The 20,109-nt window shown below is 41.8% G+C and overlaps 1 protein-coding gene across 1 annotated transcript; it reads right to left on the reverse strand.

The window, feature by feature from the left end:
• Positions 1 to 2,045: 2,045 nt before the first annotated feature.
• ACTL6A (actin like 6A) lies at positions 2,046 to 11,403 on the reverse strand. Its single transcript, XM_087739473.1, has 14 exons — positions 11,219 to 11,403; positions 10,196 to 10,272; positions 9,827 to 10,001; positions 9,352 to 9,452; positions 7,911 to 8,008; positions 7,120 to 7,214; positions 6,735 to 6,841; positions 6,560 to 6,649; positions 6,313 to 6,374; positions 5,883 to 5,997; positions 5,448 to 5,528; positions 4,371 to 4,466; positions 3,182 to 3,268; positions 2,046 to 2,572 (listed from the first exon to the last, which is right to left on the reverse strand). The coding sequence occupies exons 1-14, from the start codon at positions 11,241 to 11,243 to the stop codon at positions 2,492 to 2,494; spliced, it is 1,290 nt and encodes a 429-aa protein (XP_087595599.1). The 5' UTR covers positions 11,244 to 11,403; the 3' UTR covers positions 2,046 to 2,491.
• Between the last annotated feature and the right edge of the window lie 8,706 nt (positions 11,404 to 20,109).

Genomic DNA, 20,109 nt, shown 5'->3' on the forward strand with positions numbered 1-20,109 from the left:
ATGACGTATTAACCAGCTATTATAAAAGTGAGACATCCGTGCTAACAGTGAAAAGCAGCAACTGACTGCCAGGTGAAAGTATGAAGTAGAGGGATAATATTTATTCTAAACCTGGTTTAGTTTACCAACCACGCATTAAAGCCAGACAGAACCACGAGAGCCTCTGAAGCTCCCACGCTAGCCTTTGTTCCCCGATCATCCCGGTTACGGGTACGTCATCTACGTTACCCAGGCTTTCTGCCTAAAAGCATGGGAAAATATGCTCTTCAGTCTGCTACGAGGAGCTTGTTCCCTGCTTTGGGGCTGGCTTGTTAGAAAGTCTGAAGTATCTAGCATGTGAACGTCGAACAATGCAGCCTTTATACCTAGGTTTCTAGATACCTACGACAAATTCAAACATTTGTGCAATGTTTTTTTGTAGTGTGCAAAACGTTTGAAGGAAGACTGATAATAGTCTTCTGTGAAATGGAAGTAGAAGGGTGCTGCTGCTCTCAGTTGATGGCAAACACCTACTTCCTGAAAGCTTTTAACCTTCAGAGGAGGTTGTGTAGAAATTTAGGAATTTAGTCACAAACACTAGCCTTTCAGAAGCAAACATGCTATGCAATATCATCTGCTAAAACACTGGAAGCTCCAAGGGACCCAGAACTGGAGGGGACAGACATACCTGTCTCCGTCAGCTTGACCTTCAGTTGCTGCTCTGCATCCCACAGAACACCCGCTTCTTAAACAGAAACTCTTCACAGTGGTGAGAAAACCCCGGAAAGTGGTTTGCTCCCCACGTGGTGCTAGAACATTCACAGATACTGCCGTCGCACTGTAATTCTTAAGAAGATACCCAGAAGATAAAAGCTGATTAGACATAATGAAACCTAAGCATATGACACGGAAGGAAAGCTTAAAATGCACAGTCAGGTCACAAAGAGAAACCAATAAAAGCCTACTTTACACCTTCACCTCCAGCGACAAGCTGTCCGGTCGATCGTAGTACTTCACTGATGCCACAGTAACTTTAAAACACAACTAGAAAGCATTACTTAAAAGCTAAGATACATGTTCAGTTGACATTCCCCATTCTACCCGAATGCAAACTCGACTAAGTCTTTTTATTCCGGTACGCCAACAACAACAGCTGGTGACTTGTATCACCTATGGCAGCCGACTTCAGTTGGCCTCATTTTGTGAGAGAAATACAGTTCGTCAATACCTTTGAAAACCTGGAGCAAGCAACTTGGTCTCAAGAGCAACTCATGGTTATCACGATAAGACAAAAGCAGGCTGTTTTGATAAATTACTTTATTGTTTGGAGGTAATGTGAAACTGTTTCCAACTAGAGGCCTCATCATTATTTACCCACAAGGTCTTTTAGGATAGGAAAGACGTAGCAGTACTGTTTACATTTTTTTTTTTTTTTAAATCGGTTAAATGCTATTTGGTTTTCCACAGCGTTTAAGATAAGGAGCAAAACCTCACTGTGTCCCAATACAGAACATCACACAGTTGTAAATTAAAGTAAGCTCAACAGCAACATAGAGCTGCATCTTGACAGCCAGTTCCTGCTGCAAGGAAAAAAATAATAATAAAAAAAAAATCACCCTACTTCCCCTGCCCCTGAGTGCAAAGCGCAGGCACTTATGGACCCTGCCGAGAGTCAGCTGAGGGAGCGACACCAGCAACCAACACGCAGCGACTGCCCCTTCGAGTTACCGCTCCCCGGAAAACGTCAAGCCACATCCTGAGGTCTTCGACGACTACTCTCCTCCTCCGGGAGAGACAATGCTTAACTTCCTGGCTCAAACAAGCGGTGCCTCTCACCCACATCACGAAGGCATTATGTACATTCTCAGAAATCGGGTGGAAAGCACTGATTGTTCACTGAAATGAAATTGCCCCACAACAGAAAACGAGCAAACCAGCGGCATGGAACACTTCCATCAGACGGTTCACTGCAGGTGAGCTGGGGCACCTAGAGCAGAGCACTAAATACAAACTTCCCATTTTTAACACAGAAGAGTAACTTTCTCTGTAAGTACTCACAAAGTTGCTCAAATATAAAAGACCGGATTTTATTTTATAAGAGAGAAATAAGAGCAATTTAAGGCCAAAGTGCCAGCAAGGAAGACTAATACGTGAAAGTAGACAAGAGGTTTTTTAATAAATTTGCACGAGTGTTTGCAAGGTTATGCCTCTACCTATTAGCTAACCCGTAAAGCTGTTCCCAGGAAAAGACACTAGAGAAAATAGACATTTATACAAAATTATAAAATGCTCGTTACATGAATTATTGCTTTACAAGGGACATAAACATCCTTTTTCTATGATAGTACCAATTAGGTCTCCCAAAATTTCGAAGGTTTGTTAAAATGGAACTTGAATTATGCAAAAAACCCAATATAAACTTTCTACAAAAGAGTCCATCCCATTCCTGAGTATGCTAAAGCTATAAAACAGAAGGAGCACTGAGCAGGCAGCAGTTTTCACAGTAAGAGGTTTAAGGACATTTTCTTTCTACACACTGTTTCCCTCCTTCTTCATATTCTTGTTTAGAAATCCACATCTGTTGAAAAGTACCCTACAAAAAAGAAAAAAACAAAACAACAAAACACAAAATAAAAAAAAACAACTCAGAAAACAAATGAAGGCTAAGTGACACATGATTAGCTTTTCCTAGGAGGAAAAACAAGCAAGTCTTTACATTAAATGAGGTAAGAGGACTTGACCTGCTTAACCATCTTTTCCTTTGAGTTTTATATTGCTGGCGATTAAACTGGAGACAGGAAGTTGGAGTACCGAAAGCTAATTTGTCTCCCTTTCCCGTACTGCTAAATTAATCCCCACAAACCATTTCAGTGCTCAGTAACTTGTGGAAATAGGCTCAGGAATATGATGCAGAAACAGGGTTGCTACTTCCGTGGCGTACTATATACACCTCATTTCTAGATACCGTACTTCAAGCCTGCACCTTGCCATTAAACACAGGAGAATGCGGCGAGTCAGTTTTTGATTGGAAATGCTCACGTTGTCTTGTTTTTATAATCGATCCCCTCCACCTTACCACAAGGCCAGACAAGATTATGATTGCTACGACAGCACAAACTCCGCAATGCAGACTTACATGGAAATAGATTTTTGGGTGACAGTGCTGCTTAGCATAGCGACACAGTAACATAGGTTTACTAACCAAAGAAGCCAAAATGGAACCACCAATCCATGAGCTGAACCTCCGCTCCACTGTTGTGTTGTTCGCTATCAACTTCAGGCGCATGCTCTGAATAGAAAAGGAGGTAAAATTGTAAAAACAATCAGACAAGTTGTAGGCTGGTGACCTTTAGGGACAAGAGAACAACAGCACAAGCAACTTGGTGTAAATACCAACATGCGGGTGAAAAAGGTCAATTTTATTAGACTTGTAATAACGTTCATCTGCCCTGTACTTAGAATTCAAGAACAGCCACAGTGGAACAGAACACGTGTGGCTTTTATCTTGTCTCCCAACAGGGAGCGGCAGCAAATGCGTAAGGCTAGAAACAGCGCAGGTAGAGAGCAATAACACTCACAGGATATATTGTCTTCTCTAACACTGGGCTACTTAAAATGTGCGCTGGGACTAAAATGTCTAACGTTGCTGAGCTTAATTCACCTTGTCCTTTCTGGACCCATTCATTCCTCTTGCTTTCACAATGCCTTGTAGCAATAAAATCCCTGAATTTCAATGGGTTCCTCCTCAGCTGTTGTAAGAAGTAGCGAGTAACTACCTTTCTCATAATATTCACGATTTCAGAGTTGCTACAAGTAGAACATCGTTTCTTGAATATGAATATTCAAGAAATATCATAAGCCATATGTGCTCTCAAGAACATAGGTGTAAGGTATTGATGCTTTCTTTGATATCAAGTGATTAAAAAAAAAATACAAGTATGTTAAATCACCGGGTTTTATCTATGAGTAGGTTGAGTTGTCTGTAGAATCCCGGAATAACAATTCCCATGACAAAGTGACAAGACCTCAGGCAGAATGACTGAACGTGCCTCAAGTTAGTCAGCAACGCTTCAGAAGAGAGGCCATCAAGGGAAGTAGTGGCTGTTGCTTAGGGACAGTTACAGAACTTAAAATCACAATCTGAAAGCAGGAATGGAGAAGTAAAATATTCAGAAAGCAGTTATTAATATCTGCTGGAATCCATTTCCAATAAGAACTTTTCAAGACTTCTTTCTTTCTTTAGAGAAGGAGGAGATTTCTTACCCCACAGTAATCACTTCAGCTGTTGGGTTCCTAACAAAGTCAAAGCTGCGACACATGCGCGTGTATTTATGCGGCAGAAAAGCAAAACGATAAGTAACTCAACGTGGTAATTTAAAGAGTTGTTTTACCGGTGGAGTTTTCTGAGAGAGCTCTCTGTTCAATCTGTCTGTGAAACTCTGTATTAGAGTGTTTCCTCCTGCTACAATCACGCTGCCATAGAGGCCCTGAAAAGAGAATAAGCAACCTACAATATTAACTCTGAAATCCTTCTGAAAACAACGGTTTCACAGAAGAGAGAGGCATGGAACACAAATACATATAATCAACAGCACTAATACATCACTTGATGACAACAACATTGCCTCTCCCAATCCAATTAGTTTTTTAATCACTTGAAAAATATTTCAAAACAGCTTAATATTAAACTGCACAAGGAAGACAGAAGCTGTGCGATTAGTGATTCTAAGTGATTTCACAGAGTATTTTCTAGTATAGAGAACCCTACACCTACAGATACCTCCTGTATCCGAACTGTCGGTTTCCTTACAGCTGGATGTTCCAACCACAAAGGAAAACCCCACAGCGCTGCAACAATTTTCAGTGTCACTAACGCTGCAGTCGGTGAACACAAATCCTGGCCTGGCCTACTACGCCAGCCTGACACGCAAGTTAAGAGGAACAACTTTTGAAACAACCCCCGTGCAGGCTGTATCCAACGCGAGTACTTTCAGATTAACACCTGAGAAAGTTAGAACAGAGTTTTAAATAGAAAGTTTTCCTTTAAAACCTCTTCCTTCTCCTCTCTAGGAAAGCTCCATATGATTGGTTATGTTTAGAAAGTATATCTGCCATGCCCAAAAATCTGCAGGTAACACTCAAAGTTATGAACATAAAATGCTCATCTGAAGCCAATCCAATGCACATTATGCAGTGCCAGCCACAAAATCTGGATATTAGCTATTTAAATATAGGTAGAAACACTGAGTAAAAGTGAAAAAAATCCTGAGGTAGCATTTTGTAACAAAAACCAGTAATTTGGCATATTCCTATATACAAATACATAATACTTAGAGAATTGTTCTAACGTGTTTAGCATTACCCTAGGAAATCCACATTTCTTCATCAACAGTGTTCTAGTCCCAAAGAATTCTATCAGCACAAAAGTACCTATGCCTTAAAGTAATATATGTCTGACTAACACTTACCGGCCTGATGTCTATATCGCACATTCCAACGCTTGTTGTGACAACGTGGCTCACGCCCAGCATCGTGTTACCAGACAAACCCTAGAATTAAAATTCGTAATCTACACATCATCGCTTCAAAAGAACAAGGCATATAGAAGCCCTGAATGCGTTGAATTTACAAATATTACTAGAGAGGGAGCTAAGCATTTTTTAGGGAAGGAAAACAAAAATTCCAATTTTCCCATTCAGCTCATTTTGAACCACCTATTTTGAACTACATTTCATCCTTTGCTAGCCCAACTCTAAAACAACACAGGCAAATTGTACCCCCAAGAGAACTACACAGTGTACACACAGACAAATCATGAAGTTAAGAACATCATACAATAGGAAGCCACATGATAATTTAGTGATTTAAAGCCTTCCAATTATGACGTATCGTAGTTGTTTTACCTTTACATTGGAAGGGTCAAACAATCCCTCAGGAATTTTTAGACGCTCGGCACCAAAGTCACAATTATAGCCGTTGGGGAACTCGTAATGAACTGTTGGCATCTGCGCTGCTACCCTAGAGCATTAGTCAGAAAGTAACAACGTTAACAGGATGTTAAGTTACCTAAGTAGCATTATAACCCAAGGTTTCAACTGGACTATTGTGATTGATACGACTTACACTTTCAATAATATTTATTATGATCTCATGCAACTTGGAATATTAAATAAAAAGTATCATCTCGATGCACAGTGTATTTCTACTTCTGGAAATAAACAGATTTTATCTAAAAACTTCTTCTGTAGTAAAACCAGCCAACAGCAATCAACAGGCCGAGCACCCCATGCGCAACTGAGAATTAATTTTACCAGAAGGAAAACAGTGACGTACTGTTCATCGTAGGTTGAATCTGATACTTGGAGGACAGAAGCTTGGAAGTCCTGAATGACACACTATGGAGTTAAGAATAATACGGTTATAAGAATTTCAGTCTTCAATTTGATAGAATTTATAGAATTGATACTGAGTTTTTAAAGATTTTCTAGTTCTTCAAGAGGAAAACCTGATATACTTGCAAACGAGCCTTCTTTATGGGACGCCTAGAGGAGTTTGAGAGTGGGAGAAATGACCTACTTACATTACACATGTAGTTGTGCCAGGACCTAGTGACCTGGGGTAACTTCTCTTTTCTCTTCCAATTTGCTGGCGACCCCTCACGAACTGCCTCCTGAGGTTGTAGGAAACATCATCATCAGTTAACCATTCAAGCCTCTCCCCAAGCAAACACTTACTAAATAAAGTTACTTTCCCACCTTTGAAGCGATCATATACGGAGGAATTATCTCTATGTTCATTTCCTGAAACAATTCCCGGCACTGCATAGTAATAAAGTCTCCTGCAAGTGGTGATTTTACAATACCTAAAAGACAAGAAAAAATAAAAAAAAGAGAGGGGGGAAAAAAAAAAAAAAAAAAGAGAAAAAACCCCCAAGACCCCCCACCAACCTAGAAAGCACTGAAATCACAAATAAATGCTCCCAACAAACTGCTTGTCAGCGAACGCCATTAGGGTTTGGGGTTTTTTTCCCCATATTTAAAGGGATTCAGTTTTGTTGTTTTTTTTTAAATGTGTGTAAAAGCAGAAAGCAAGCTAACTCAACTTTGATACTGCAATGCTGTTATCCATGAAAATTTTTACCTTGCTGAAGTACATATCCATCATGCACTGGAATAGCAGTGGTGTGTGTTGCTCCACTATCCAAAATGAGACCTGTAGATCTCCCGTTAGCAAAACTAGCCAAAATGATTAAGGAAAATACTGCAATTTTCACTTTAGAAAAAAAATGTTGCTATACAATTAGAGCATAACTAGGAATGAGGACCCCTATGTGTTATTCCTTGGCTCTACAAAAGGATTTACCGTTTTCCAGCGCATGTTTTCTTTCTATGAAGGGCGCAACCTCATTGAGAGGGCAGCATTTAACTTGTCTGTGAACTAACTGGAGCTACTTGACGTACACAGGTGAGACTTCATGTCAATACGACGCAGCAAGCTCTAAGTACATCCAACTCACTTAGACTCTGAAGCTGAAAACATGTTATTAGTTTAAAATAATTACAAATATTAATCTTAAGGCTATGGGAACTTCAAGCTCTAATTAGTGTATTTAGTAGTCTGGACAACACCATTCCAGGTCTGGAATATTCTTACCCATGGTATACAATGGGGAAAAAATAAAGACCACAAAAAAAAAAATAATCCCCTCCAAAGAAAACAGTCAGATTGGGAGAACTTCAAAACTGAGCTCTAAAGCTTTAAAGTTCAGAAATGGAATTTGTTTACTTCCTCCTTAGATGTTTACGGAAAAATTAATTTGAAAGAAGAAAAGTTAGACATGCTGTTATACTGGGAATTGCCTAGAATAAGTTTACCGTAATTTCCTGGGGGGCGGGGGGGAAAAAAAAGCAGTGAAGCATTCCAAAGGATACGCTGTTAGAACAGCAGTTTTACACAAGAAAAAAGCAGGGATGTTGTAGTGCTCAAACATCAATTCAGTCAGTTTTTCACGCTTTGCTCTCGTATTCCACTAGAAGAAAAAAAATAAACCAAACCACAAATAAGTGACCAGAAGGAAGATATGTTTATCTTGAGGATCATTAGAGCACACTAAAAGAACGTTAGCATAATAAAGAAGTAATTTGAATTATTATGGCCACGTTTTCAAATCATATCAAAATTCTATAGAGACAGATTTCTAGTAATTTACTTCTTTAGAACCTTTTTTATTCCAATTCTACAACAATACATTAATGCTTATCTATCACACAGAATTAGAAGTGATACACACTTTTACTGTTACAATAGAGATTTCTCTACACTTCTACAGCTCTTCCAGCATCAGGCTCTCAAAGAACTCTCTAAAACAAGTAACATGCCCATTTCACAAGGGGAAAGATAGATAAAATAACTTGCCCAGTTAAGAAAACTGTATATTTTCTTTTTTAAGAAAAATAAATCCAGATCTTCCTGTTTCCAAGGTATCTTCCTACCGTTCTACTGTACTTGCAGTTAAGCCAGAATATATATCAAATATCCTGCACATTACTGAAAACATGAAGTTCTTTCCAAGCCAATACGTTAACGCAAGATTAGTTCTGTTACTGGGAACCTCTATTCAGACACCCCACCGAGCCATCAAACAGGAAATAACCATTGCAAATTCATCCATACTCCACAAGCTACAATTCAACACAAGGGAGTAATGAAAAAGAAAATCCTTTTCATAAGATTTTATTAAAGAAAGGCAGAACTGTTGTATGGCATGTCTACCTTTTGTATTCTGACCTTAAGATCTGCGCTTCAAATGCTGAGCACTATTAAACGACAGAAACCTTGTCCACATTTTTTCCCAGAAATCTGTATTCATCCACCTCACTTACCTCGCAGGGCCATTTACAGAAATGAAGACGGAAAAATTAAAACTTCTCCATTATAACTATTATTCTCTGTCACGTAATATTAGCTGTAAGGCTGAATGAAGCAACAGGTTTTTAATGGCATTTTATCATGTATTAAGTTACACTTAATATGACATCCAAACATCTTTTTGCTTTTATTCTAGGCAGTAAAGTGAGATTTTTTTTTTTTTTATTTTGGCTTCTTTTCGATAAGCGAAAAACAATAGCACATAGTAAATACTTTCGAATACAACTCATGAAAACTATTTCAAATTGTTTTCTGTCTTGGACATTTTTCTTAAACAGATTACTTTCCAGAACCCGGCAAAGTATTTTAAAATTGTTATTTCTGTAGTTAAGCTTTAACACTCGTAACCTACAAGCCAACGTCAGACTTGTTCAAGACTAATGTTTGTAGAGTCAGCAAGAAGACAGTTAAGACGTTTCAAAATAAAAAGCTGCTTTTACTCACTGGTGCTTCGGACATAAGGACAGGATGCAAACTTGCTTCAGATTTAATATGCATCTTGTAAGTGTGATCCAAAATTGCCTGGAAACTATCCCAGTCTTCAACTGTAGTGACATTGAAGCGAGCAGATTAGTTACTTGTAACTTTTGTTCCATTTCATAAATACATAAGGGTTTTCCAATGCTTTTTTTGCACAGAGCTGTCTAGTCAAAAGGTGTCCTCAGCAGGCATACACCTCCTTTAACAGCTCTGCAGAATTCTCTTCCTCTGTAAAGCATCATGATCAGAACATTTCAAGAATTATGCCAAAAGTCCACCAACATTGTAAACCAACTATACTTTACGCAATTTGTAAATCAGGTATCCGTTCTTATGGCTTCTGCTGCCATACATAACATCTGTTTACATGAAAGCTATGACTTTTTGCAGCCTAGCAATGCTACTTCAGAAACAGGTAGAAAAAGACAGAGCACCATACTCATTCCATTTTTTAAAGGGGAAATGGCCTCCATATTTTCCCTCGGAACTCTCAGGGCATTGGTGTCTATGTAGTACGTCGGGCCCCCTTGTTTGCCTTTGTCACCATCTATCTCCATCAGAGTGCTGCCATTGTCCCTTTCTAGCACCACACCAATGGCTGTTGGAAAATCAACCTGTAAGGCAAAAGGTAAGCAGTATATGAGAATTATTAATCTTCTGGGTGGGTTTTTTTGCTCACAAATTCAGAGCTCTCCTTATACAATACAGCCAGAACAAAACCCAGCATATTGTGAGAACTCGTAACTAACAAACAAGATCTAAGGCATAAATTCATGTTGCACTTCCATTGAGTCACAGGGGTTCTCACCTTTGGACAGTCCTCGCCTGCATAGCCTGCTCTCACCGTATACGAGCCAATGTCAAAAACAAGAGCCCCAACTTCATCTGAAAAGATTGTTAATAAAGAGGTGGTGAGTGGTTATTACACCCTGCTGCAATCCTGACCTTTCCCCGCCCCATCTCTTTTGCTTGCAAAAGAAGAAAAGCAAGTTAAGGCATCTTTTTCACAGCAAGGAGAAACTTCTCTCTTCAGAACTCCAGTTAGAGAGCTATTAGAAGACTGCAGATCGGCTTAACTTGGACATTGCAATACCTTCCTTTGGTGTAAGTAAAAGGGGAATTTTAAGAGAAGAGGGAGAACACTGTTGCGTCTAAACAGATTACAACACAAAGCTTTCAAAAAGTGCTAATTTAACAGTCACGCAACTCCAGGTGAGCCCAGACCTCCCGGCGGTGATCAGAATTAGAAAGGTGGGCCTGAAAACCACCAGTTCTGTAGGTGCAGGCTGCCACACCACGAAGTGCCCTCACCCCCCTGAACCCCGACCCTCGCTGAGGTGCTCTGCACGCCCTCAAGAAAACCAAAGTTTGAAACAAAACACCTGGACTTCAGTCCTCACGGAAGGGTGTGCAGAAGTGCTTTGGGAGGAAACTACACCCCGGTTTCCAACGCCCGGGGTTTTCTCGGGCCACCCGCACCCGAGCGGCGCTAATTCAGCCCAAGACCACGGCTTGGCCGCTCTCCGGGTGAAGCATCTCCGCGAAACGACGGCGGAAGGGACATAAACAAGGCCTGCAGCCGCCTCCTCTTCCTCACGCATGCTGCCACCCCGCGTCTAAGAAACGGAGGGGCCGGGAGGGCTGCGGCGCTGCTGCCGAGCTGCGGGAGAGCGGGGCCGCGGCCCCCCGGGCTCGGGGCCTGAGGAGGCGGCGGGGAGGCGGGAAGCGGCCGGGGGAGGCTCGCACGCGCTGCCTCACGGGACGGCGCCGAGCTCAACGGCCGCGGGGCGGGGGAGGGGAGGACGGGCAAGCGGGGCGGCGCCGGACTCACCTCCCCCGTACACGCCGCCGCTCATGGCTGCCGCTGGGCCCGCGCCGCGCCGCGCTGCCCGGCCCCGGTGTCCCCCGGCTCCTCTCCTCGGCGGTCCGGCAACAATAGCGCCTTCGCCCCGCTCTCCGCCGGCGGGTCAGCCTAACCTGCAGGCCTCTGCCTTCCCGCCAATCGCAACGCCGCCGCCGCTGGCCCGCCCACCGCGCGGCGCCCCGCCGAACCGCCGCTCGGGCACAAGGGCCAATCGCGACCGGCGGAAGGCGGGGCTATGCCGAGGACAGCCAATCCCGAGGCAGGAAGCGGAGGGCGGGCAAGCAGGCAAGCAACCAGGCGTGGGTGCAGCGTGCGGGAGCGGCGGTGTGAGGAGAGCGGCGAGGCGGGGAGGTGCGAGGAGCGGGCCGGTGAGCCCTGGAGGGCGGTTGGCGTGGGGAGGGCTGAGGGGATGGCGGCTGGGTTCGGCGGGGCGGGGAAAGGTAGCTCGGGAGTCCTGAGGGGACGTGGGGTGGGCTTACTGCCGCAGGAGGGGAGACGGAGGAGCGGGGTGAGCGGAGAGCCTCTGGGGAGGGGGGCCGGCGGTGGAAAGGAGCGACAGTTACTGCAGCTGGGCCCTCCCCGAGTCCTTCCCTTGCTACTGTCACCGCTCCTTTGGGCGCTTCCGCTGAGAATAAAACGTGCTCAAAGTATATCTTGATATCCCAACCTTGTGTTGTTCCATCCTCGCTCGGGGCCCTCCTTGGCGCCTCAGACCTCGATCCCCGAGGCCAGCTTGTCTGCCGAGCCGGGCAGTACTGATTTGCCAGCTCAGCTGCCAGTTCGTCAGTTGAACTTGTAATTAGGATTTCAGATCGCCGCCTTTGACGTCAGAGTTCTCAGCCAAACTTGGCGTTCAGCCAGAGCAACCAGAGAGGGGAAACTAAAGTTGTAGGAATGAAAGGGAACAAAAGAAAGAGACCTCAAGCATAACCAGAGGTTAGCATTAGAGACAGCTAAAATTCTAACTGGAGAGTAGGGGAACTGGCTTAAAGCGCAGGCATTCCTGGTGTGTGCCTTTCTGAACTCCTATATGAGTTGGTTTTTTTGGAGGGGATGGAGGGCTGTTTTGGTGTGGGTTTTTTTTTGTGTGTGGCCTATTATAATCATGAGTGTTGTTTTCAAGTTCACATAAGACATATAACTTAATTCTTTAACACTGTAGTGATTGGATTTAGTCAGCATAACAGAATGACATTTAACTTACTGGCTTTATGTTTACCTATAAAGTGTTACATAGCATAATGAGTGATCTTAATAGCAATTAATTATTGGACTGCAAATAATACAAAAGTGTTTCTTGTATTTTCACTGTGAGACAAAAAATAGTGCTGTGAGTCTCGATTTGTCTTATTTGGGTAGGGAGTTCAGAGCTTCCTGCAAAGCTTTGTTTTTTTCTAAGTTGTGACTTAAGAGTCAATTATAATTCCTTATTTACACCAAATTTAATCAGTGAGGTAAGAAAAGAGAGAACATTTATGTTTGGTGTACCCAGTAGTTTTATTTAGGAGGTTTGTAAAGCTGTGTGAATAGAACAGATTATTACAAGTTCCAGCAAACTTTATGCCAGTGGAGGCAAAAAGCAGCCTAGATGTTTGTGTTTGGACTACAGCTCCCAAGATGCTGCAGTTAACATTAGACTGGTGACCAGCAGTCCCCCTTTAAGTCTCATCCTGAATCAAAACATAGGAAAAGTAGTAAAATCCAACAGTTAGGGACAACCAGTTGGGTGGGTTTTTTTAAGCACAATTATGAGAATATCAGGAGGTGGTTGGACTTGTTAACTCTCGAGGGAAGGGAGTTTAATTTGACACAGTTTGATTCTGTTTAATGAGGAAACGTCATAATTTTATCATACAATTAAGACATTTGAAGTTTTTACAGAAGTTACAATACAACTACAAAGTACAGATGCTAGCATTAGGAAGACAAATATAAATACTGCTGTTTCACTAACTATACCTCATAAAGTCAGTGCACCTCGATTTTGTATTATGAAATCTTTTAAAGTTAATGTGTTATCATGATTTCCAGTATGTGGCACTAATACTCAAGGTAGAATTGTTTGAGGAGGAGGAATTAATTGCAGATGGCAAAAGCAGTTCAGAGAATTTGGAATTACAATGCCAGAGGGTCTTCCTTTAGCTCCTGCTTGTACTTTGTTTTGTAGTAATGGTTCATTGTATTCATATGATAACTGACACTTTAAGCCAGATCCTGTTTGCTGCACAAGAGCTGCCTCTGATTGATCTGCAAGCCAGAAACAAACACAGCATTCTGCTGCTTTATTTTTCTCCAGTATTTCTTCAACACAGAAGAATTCCCGGTGATGCCATCAGGAAATGCGCGCCCGGGTGAAGAGGCTTGTGTCTGTGTGAGGCATGGAGAGAGGGCGTGCCTGTGCTTGACTGATCTTCGCTGCTCCAGTGGCTGATCCGGACTGATAGTAAGAACTGCAATGTGCGCTGGCAATCATGCAGATATCTAGAAGCCTCAGGATTTGACAAGCATAAGGAAGTAAAGCTAAATCTGTGTAATCCTCAAGAAGCCTGGAGGGTGTGGGGAAGGAGATTTAGACTGGCAACTGCCTAGGTCTTACTTTTCTCTGCCTTGCACTTTTATAGGCATTTACATCAGTGGAAAATGTAGAACGCCATCACTGCGGTTTGATAACATTTTACAGTGACTTTGCTTTACAGCAGTGAGGATAACCCTACAAAGTTCAATGCACAAGAGAAATAGGCTCCAGGCATCTTTTTTCAGCAGAGTCCAACCTTGCTTAAAGAGGTGCAAATCTAGGATTATTTCAGTGAATTCCTACACATTATCCTATGTTTGCATAAGAGCAGGTGAAATCTAGAGTTTTGCCACCACTGTCCTTAACATACCCAAATGCTTTTTTTTTTTTTAAAGTATTTTTTGCCTAGTTTCCTCAGAAGCAAGGATCATAAAATCAAAGTAGAGAGAAAGAACGAATGTATTTTATCTAGGTTCCCACACTGGTACAAATGGCCGCAGTATCGCAGCAGGAGTTGCAGGTATAGGTATAATGCAAACTATGTGCTTTTCAGGGGAATATCATGTACTGATTTACTGTATGTGACATTGTATATAATAACTCCAGAGACAGGCACTAACATAAATTGTCCACAGGAATAAACAGAAGAATCATTTTAAAAGTGAGGCATGAATCAAGACTCCAAATGATGATGCTTACTAGTAAGCAAAGGTTAATTTCATCAGTGATAGTCTGGAGAATCTGAAGTTTCCCGATTATTGCTTTGTGGCTGTTAAAACTTCATTAAGATGTAATTGTTTCAAGCAAACACATTCACCTTTCTGGTAATATAAAGCAATGTGGAAAGTGATGTATATGTCAAGCCAAAAGTGAACAGAATGATTTTTTTGTTTCTCAACAAGCTGCACTTCCCCATTGGGTGGCTGATGGCCTGTTGCTTTTGAACAGTGCCATGCAACTGCCAGTCAATCTCCCAGACTGCAGTGCCAGCTTTTAGATGTGGCAGCAGACTGGCTGTGACAATGGCTTATTCATAATGTCTGTGTTCCTCCTTGTTTCTTGATTGCAAAATGCATGTTAAAGGTTTTATTTTTCTTATTTTCAGAAGAGGTCTTAAATGTTTATGTGAACTAAAAAAGCGTCTGTAGATGAAAAAGCAAAATAATCATTAATACCCATTCACTCCAGCACTCTCTATGACTTCTCAACTTTCCACTTTCTTTGCTAAAGTATGTGGGTACTTTGTCAATTTTAATACTTCCCTTCCTTACAGGGATGCTGTGAGTATAAATACGCTATCATCCTCCTCTTGCAGAGGAAGAGCTAGAACAAAAACTAAATGCTAAACCTCACTAAGGGGCCTCAACAGTGCCACACCTGACCTTTAGGTTCCTACCTCAGACTGGAATCCAAGCGCTGAATTATGTTTCATATAAAATGTACTAAAGACAGACACCTTAAACCTGGATTTGTGACAACATAACCACTGTGCAGGATGCTTGGGCTTAGCAGTTGAAAATGCTGAGGAGAAGATATGTCTGAAATCTGTCTGTGACTCCAGCAATGCAGTCACAGGGATATATGTTCCAGAAGCTTCTTCTGGAGATGGTGTGTTTAACTTGTCCTTTTGTAAAAGGCCCGTGACTCACTCTTATTTTAGAACATGATTGAAGGAAGAGGTGATGGTGCTTGCCGTTAATATACAGTCAACTTTCCGTCACCAATAGATGGCCTGACTAGTTTTCGGAGAGGGGAAAAAAAAAGAGAATGCATGCTGAGATTCCAGCTGACTGGCTGGAATAATAGCAGCTGGGATGCACTGGAGAAAAAAACCCACATAATATTAGTGCTGCTTTATTGTTCTGAACTGTAAGCGGTTCCTGTGAAACCAAACTGGAGGAGTCTGGTCCACTTTCCTTGTTTAGCTCAGGCATAGCCTGAATTCACAGAGCCAGATGAGGTGTGAAGGTGGTACAACAACATCTGCCTGGAACTAGTTCTGAGGTAGCAGGTCTGCTGGGCTAAGCCAGCCCTGGCCAGAACTTGAGTGTGCCTGTATTTCCCTTCTCAAATGAGTCTCTTGTGTACATATGTCTCAGATTGGCTCAGATCTGGCAGAACTTATTGTTTCAGGCTTAATGCGTGGTCTGTAGTCACTCTGGATTCTTGCAGGGCTTATTTGCTTGGCATCTGGGCCAAACCTGACCTGGCTCAGTACCTCTCATCTGTAGAAACAAAGCTACTTACAGTTGTGAAGCCAGCTTAGCATGATAAACAGAAGATCTCTGTGTCAGCTGAGCCTTACCATTATATGAGGCATTTTGATCCTCCGCGCTTTCCATTGCTAGAATGGAAATTTGGCTATAATAGCTGAGCAGGTAGCATGGAGTACAGATCTCCTATTTCTTGGTCAGATGCTCTGTCTTCAGCCTTGCAAGGTTCGAATTCCTATTCCCAACTTTCCAGGAGAGTGCTGTGTTGCCTCACTAGCAGTTTCAAGCTGTGATACCATGCAGCTAGGAATCATGGCTCTGTGCAGCCAGAGGGAAGGAATCCAAAGGGAGAACCTGCTGATTAACCTACTCCTCTGAGAGAGAAGAGCCCCGAGTCCCTGTTTCTGCACGTGCATTCTTTATTGGGTGGAATAAGGGAGTCTTGGGAGTAGAGCTGTAAGGGTGTGCTCATCAGTGGTCTTACAGGAGTTGTGAGACTTTTTATGTTACCTTTTCAGAACCCCGTTAGGCTTGGAATCTTGGCCCGTTTTACTGTAGAAAGCTGTTTTCACTTGACATCTGGAAATGTTTGTTGTGAAGGGGAGGTTTTGGTGTAACCATGTCTGTTCTCTGCAACATTTGTTCTGCCACCAGGAGAGGGCACAGGGAAAGCAGGGGGCAGAGACCCTGGCAATCAAACGTCAATGTAGCACGTTTTGGAATACAAAGTAGAGTAGCATTATTTCTACTGGCTTTCAAAAACAAGGTATTGGCTTGATTTTCTAGATTTATTTATTATTGTATCACAAAAAAAGAGATTGTTATAAACTTAATTATAAACTTAATTATTAAACGGTAGTGAGGAAAAATAATAGTGTATTTGCTGGATGGGCATGTTCACAAAGAGATTGTCACTTCTTTCCTGAATTCATTCAGGTCATTACTATGACAAGTGTGTACTTTATCATCCAAAATGAGTATGTAGAGCAATGCAATTGCACTGCAGCAAGAAGTCTGATGCAGAAAAGGGTGTGCTTTTATTCAGGAGACACTGATTTATACGGGGAAGCTTAGGATTGCAGTGCTTTATCTGAATATTTATTCACAGAAAATCTGTATTCTAGGGCAGTCACGCTACTTCTGTTCTAAAGTAGCAGCTGCTGAATTACAGCATCAGCACACATCTGTATTAACATGCTCCATTTTAAGAAGTCATTTGGGTGGTAGGTGAGATCTTTGCATTATTTGATGATCATTGAAATTGCTGTAACAGAGAAGTTCATGGCGTTTTTAATACTATTATAAGAATTCTGATTTTTATATCACATGCAAATTTGTAATCCCTTTTTCTTCCGCTTATGTGGTTATCTTGGAGTCTGATTCTTCTCTCTCACCACTTTTATACTGGCACGGTGTCTTTTATTTCAGTGCAGCAGAATTGTAGCCAAGAGGTGCATCAGGCCCATGACATCTTCCTTGCAAGTGAAATTGAGAGGAATCAGTGTTTCCAAGTGTTGTCAGGAAAAGATGTGGTACCGTGCAGAACTTGACAAGATCTGCAGATGATGAGCTTTCCTTGAGTCCTGGTATGTCAGCTTAAATGTGTGGGTAGTCTTCATTGTTTACTCCTTTATAGGAAAATTAGCTATGGCATGGCATAGGGAATACGGGCTAGGAGGGTGCTCAGGGATAGTCTTTTCTTGCAGGACATGAACAGCATATAAGAGCACCACTCCATGACAGTCTTGGTATTTTGTATTTATTAGTTTCTTGAACCTTTTAACTATAGAAGGCTTTTAGGGGGAGAGTTTTATCAGTCATACTTGTTTTCTTTGAACAATCAAGAAAAATAGATGTAGAAAACTGTTTAGCATTGTGGGATGCTTGTGGTAGGGGAGAACTAATGTGAGCAAGTCTCAGGTATTTTTAAACTAGTGCTTCTAGGAAACTGGGCTTATGCTACCTTTTTGATTGCTTCCACAGATGATAAGGTTGCAGCATAGGCTATATTATATTAGTTGACAACGGATAATCCATCTAGAACACAGATTGCATGAATACCTTTATCCTAGTAAGAGCTTTGATCAGAAATTTTTGCTTTTTGAGATACACGAAAGAATCCAAACATGAAACACAACTGGAGGAAACCAGGCCTTTTAAGCTATTTTTCTCAGAAGCTGCTTATTTTCAATGGCTGGTTTAGATCTGCCTTAAACAAAGTTGTAAACACAGTTTCCCTAAGCGTATACTAGCACTTTCATGCTGGCTGGTGCTAGCACAGGGAGAGCCAGTTCTAGGCACTTAAGATCTATGTTGTTTACTAGAAATTCTAGTGCTGTATGGATCCTGAGGCTGTGTCACATACCAGAAGTGTGGTTTGGTTGACTTGGTAGCTGATGGTTTATCTGAACTACCAGCTCTGAAAGTAATTCAGCAGACTGGAGGTGTCACCATCACTGGTGGCCCGTGTGACCTTGCTCTGTCTTGTGTTGGAATGGTTGGACTTGCCACTGTCCTCTTTTGTCGGAACTACTGCAGTTTTCCTGCCCCAAGGCTCCCCAGCTAAGGTGGCTGTCACCCCTTGGAATATTTTGGCACATAGTTTATGGGGGTCAGGAGAGACTGGTCTGAGTCACAAAGGTGCTGGATAACAAACGCTTGAGCTGGAAAAAAGATGGAGCTAATGAATTGCTGGTTTTGGATGCATCTGTGTCAAAGAGCAGATTGTGTCTGTGAATTCGATTAAAATTGAGTACTAAAGGATACTAACAGCAGTGTGTTCATATTCAGACATCTGCATTTTCTGAGCGTTAGTACTTTCTATTCCTTAGTTTATCTCACTGAATTTCACTGTAATAATGTTCCCAGTTAAAGCCAAATCATGGGAAAGCCAGAGAATGCTGAAAGCCTATAGTTCCTGCTACTAAGGACTGTTGTTATCTTTCAACACGGACATCCTTGACGTTGGCTAGTCTAGCCACAATATCGCTAATGGGGGAGCGCAAGGACGCTAATAAGGGTTTGGAACCGTCTGACAAGGCACACATCTGTCCTCTAGAAGGACAGAAAGAAAAAAAAAATTTTGCTTACTTAACAGTGTATTGTTCAGAATCGTATTCATAGCTTAGGAAACAAAAATCATCATTCATCCCTTTCTGATGTTTACATGACAGTGTAAGAAAGAGCCTTCATAGAAATAATATGTTCTGATAGGTTTTTTGTTTTTTTTTTATTTTCTGTAACTGGCATATAGTGCATTGGGCCTGCTAAAACCTGAGCTAATTTTCTCCAGCTGAAAAACACATTGGCGTAGACAGGCATAAGAGGAAGGACAGAACTTGGGAGGTATGGAGAAGGCCCTGTGCGATTGCCTTTCATGCCAGGTGACTACAGGCCTGTTTAAGTGGCTGGATTCTGCAACATGATGCATTTCACAAGCATTTAAATGGTTGGTCCAGAAAAACACTGCAGACTTTTAACTCCCACTAACTTGAGTGAGCTGATCCTTTCCTGGCATGATTCACTTAGAATAAAATCAGTAATAACTTACTTATCTGATGATTTCTGTCTCCAGTCTTTTTTTAATGTACTGACCATTTTTTAATTTAATTTTCTAATGTATTGGTAAATTTTATCAGTGTATGGAAAGGATTCTTTAAGGATTGGCAACCCAGTTTTCCATCAGGCACTGCATATGTTAGACTCAGCAGCATGGCTGACACCATGTCACGAAATGGGTGTATGATTCTGTCACTGTGTCTCTTCCCAAGACTCCGTTAGAAGCCTTGTTCCCTGCCTGCAGCTCTGCACCAGTGTCTTCCCCTTCTCCCCATTCCTTGACTGGATTTGTCCTCGTTGTGCTGCCCAGAACATTCACATGAGTCAATCTCACATGCTGAGACAACAGTGAGTTGGTAGGGTTGGATACGATTAAAAAAGATGAAGGTTTTGTTAAGAACATCTTTTTGCAAAAACACGGAAAGTTTTTGTATATTTAAAAATACTTTTTGGTCTTATATAGTAATAACGTCATACAAAATATGTCCACGCCAGGCCGCATTTGTTCTTAAAAAGCATGTTTGGGAACACTAAGGGTAAGATTTTTGTTCAGTTGCAGTAATGAGGGAAGG

Source organism: Nipponia nippon, unplaced genomic scaffold (genome assembly GCF_047370975.1).
Source record: "Nipponia nippon isolate SJK-2023a ecotype South Korea unplaced genomic scaffold, ASM4737097v1 scaffold_7, whole genome shotgun sequence".
In the NCBI taxonomy this organism is placed as follows: Eukaryota; Metazoa; Chordata; class Aves; order Pelecaniformes; family Threskiornithidae; genus Nipponia; species Nipponia nippon.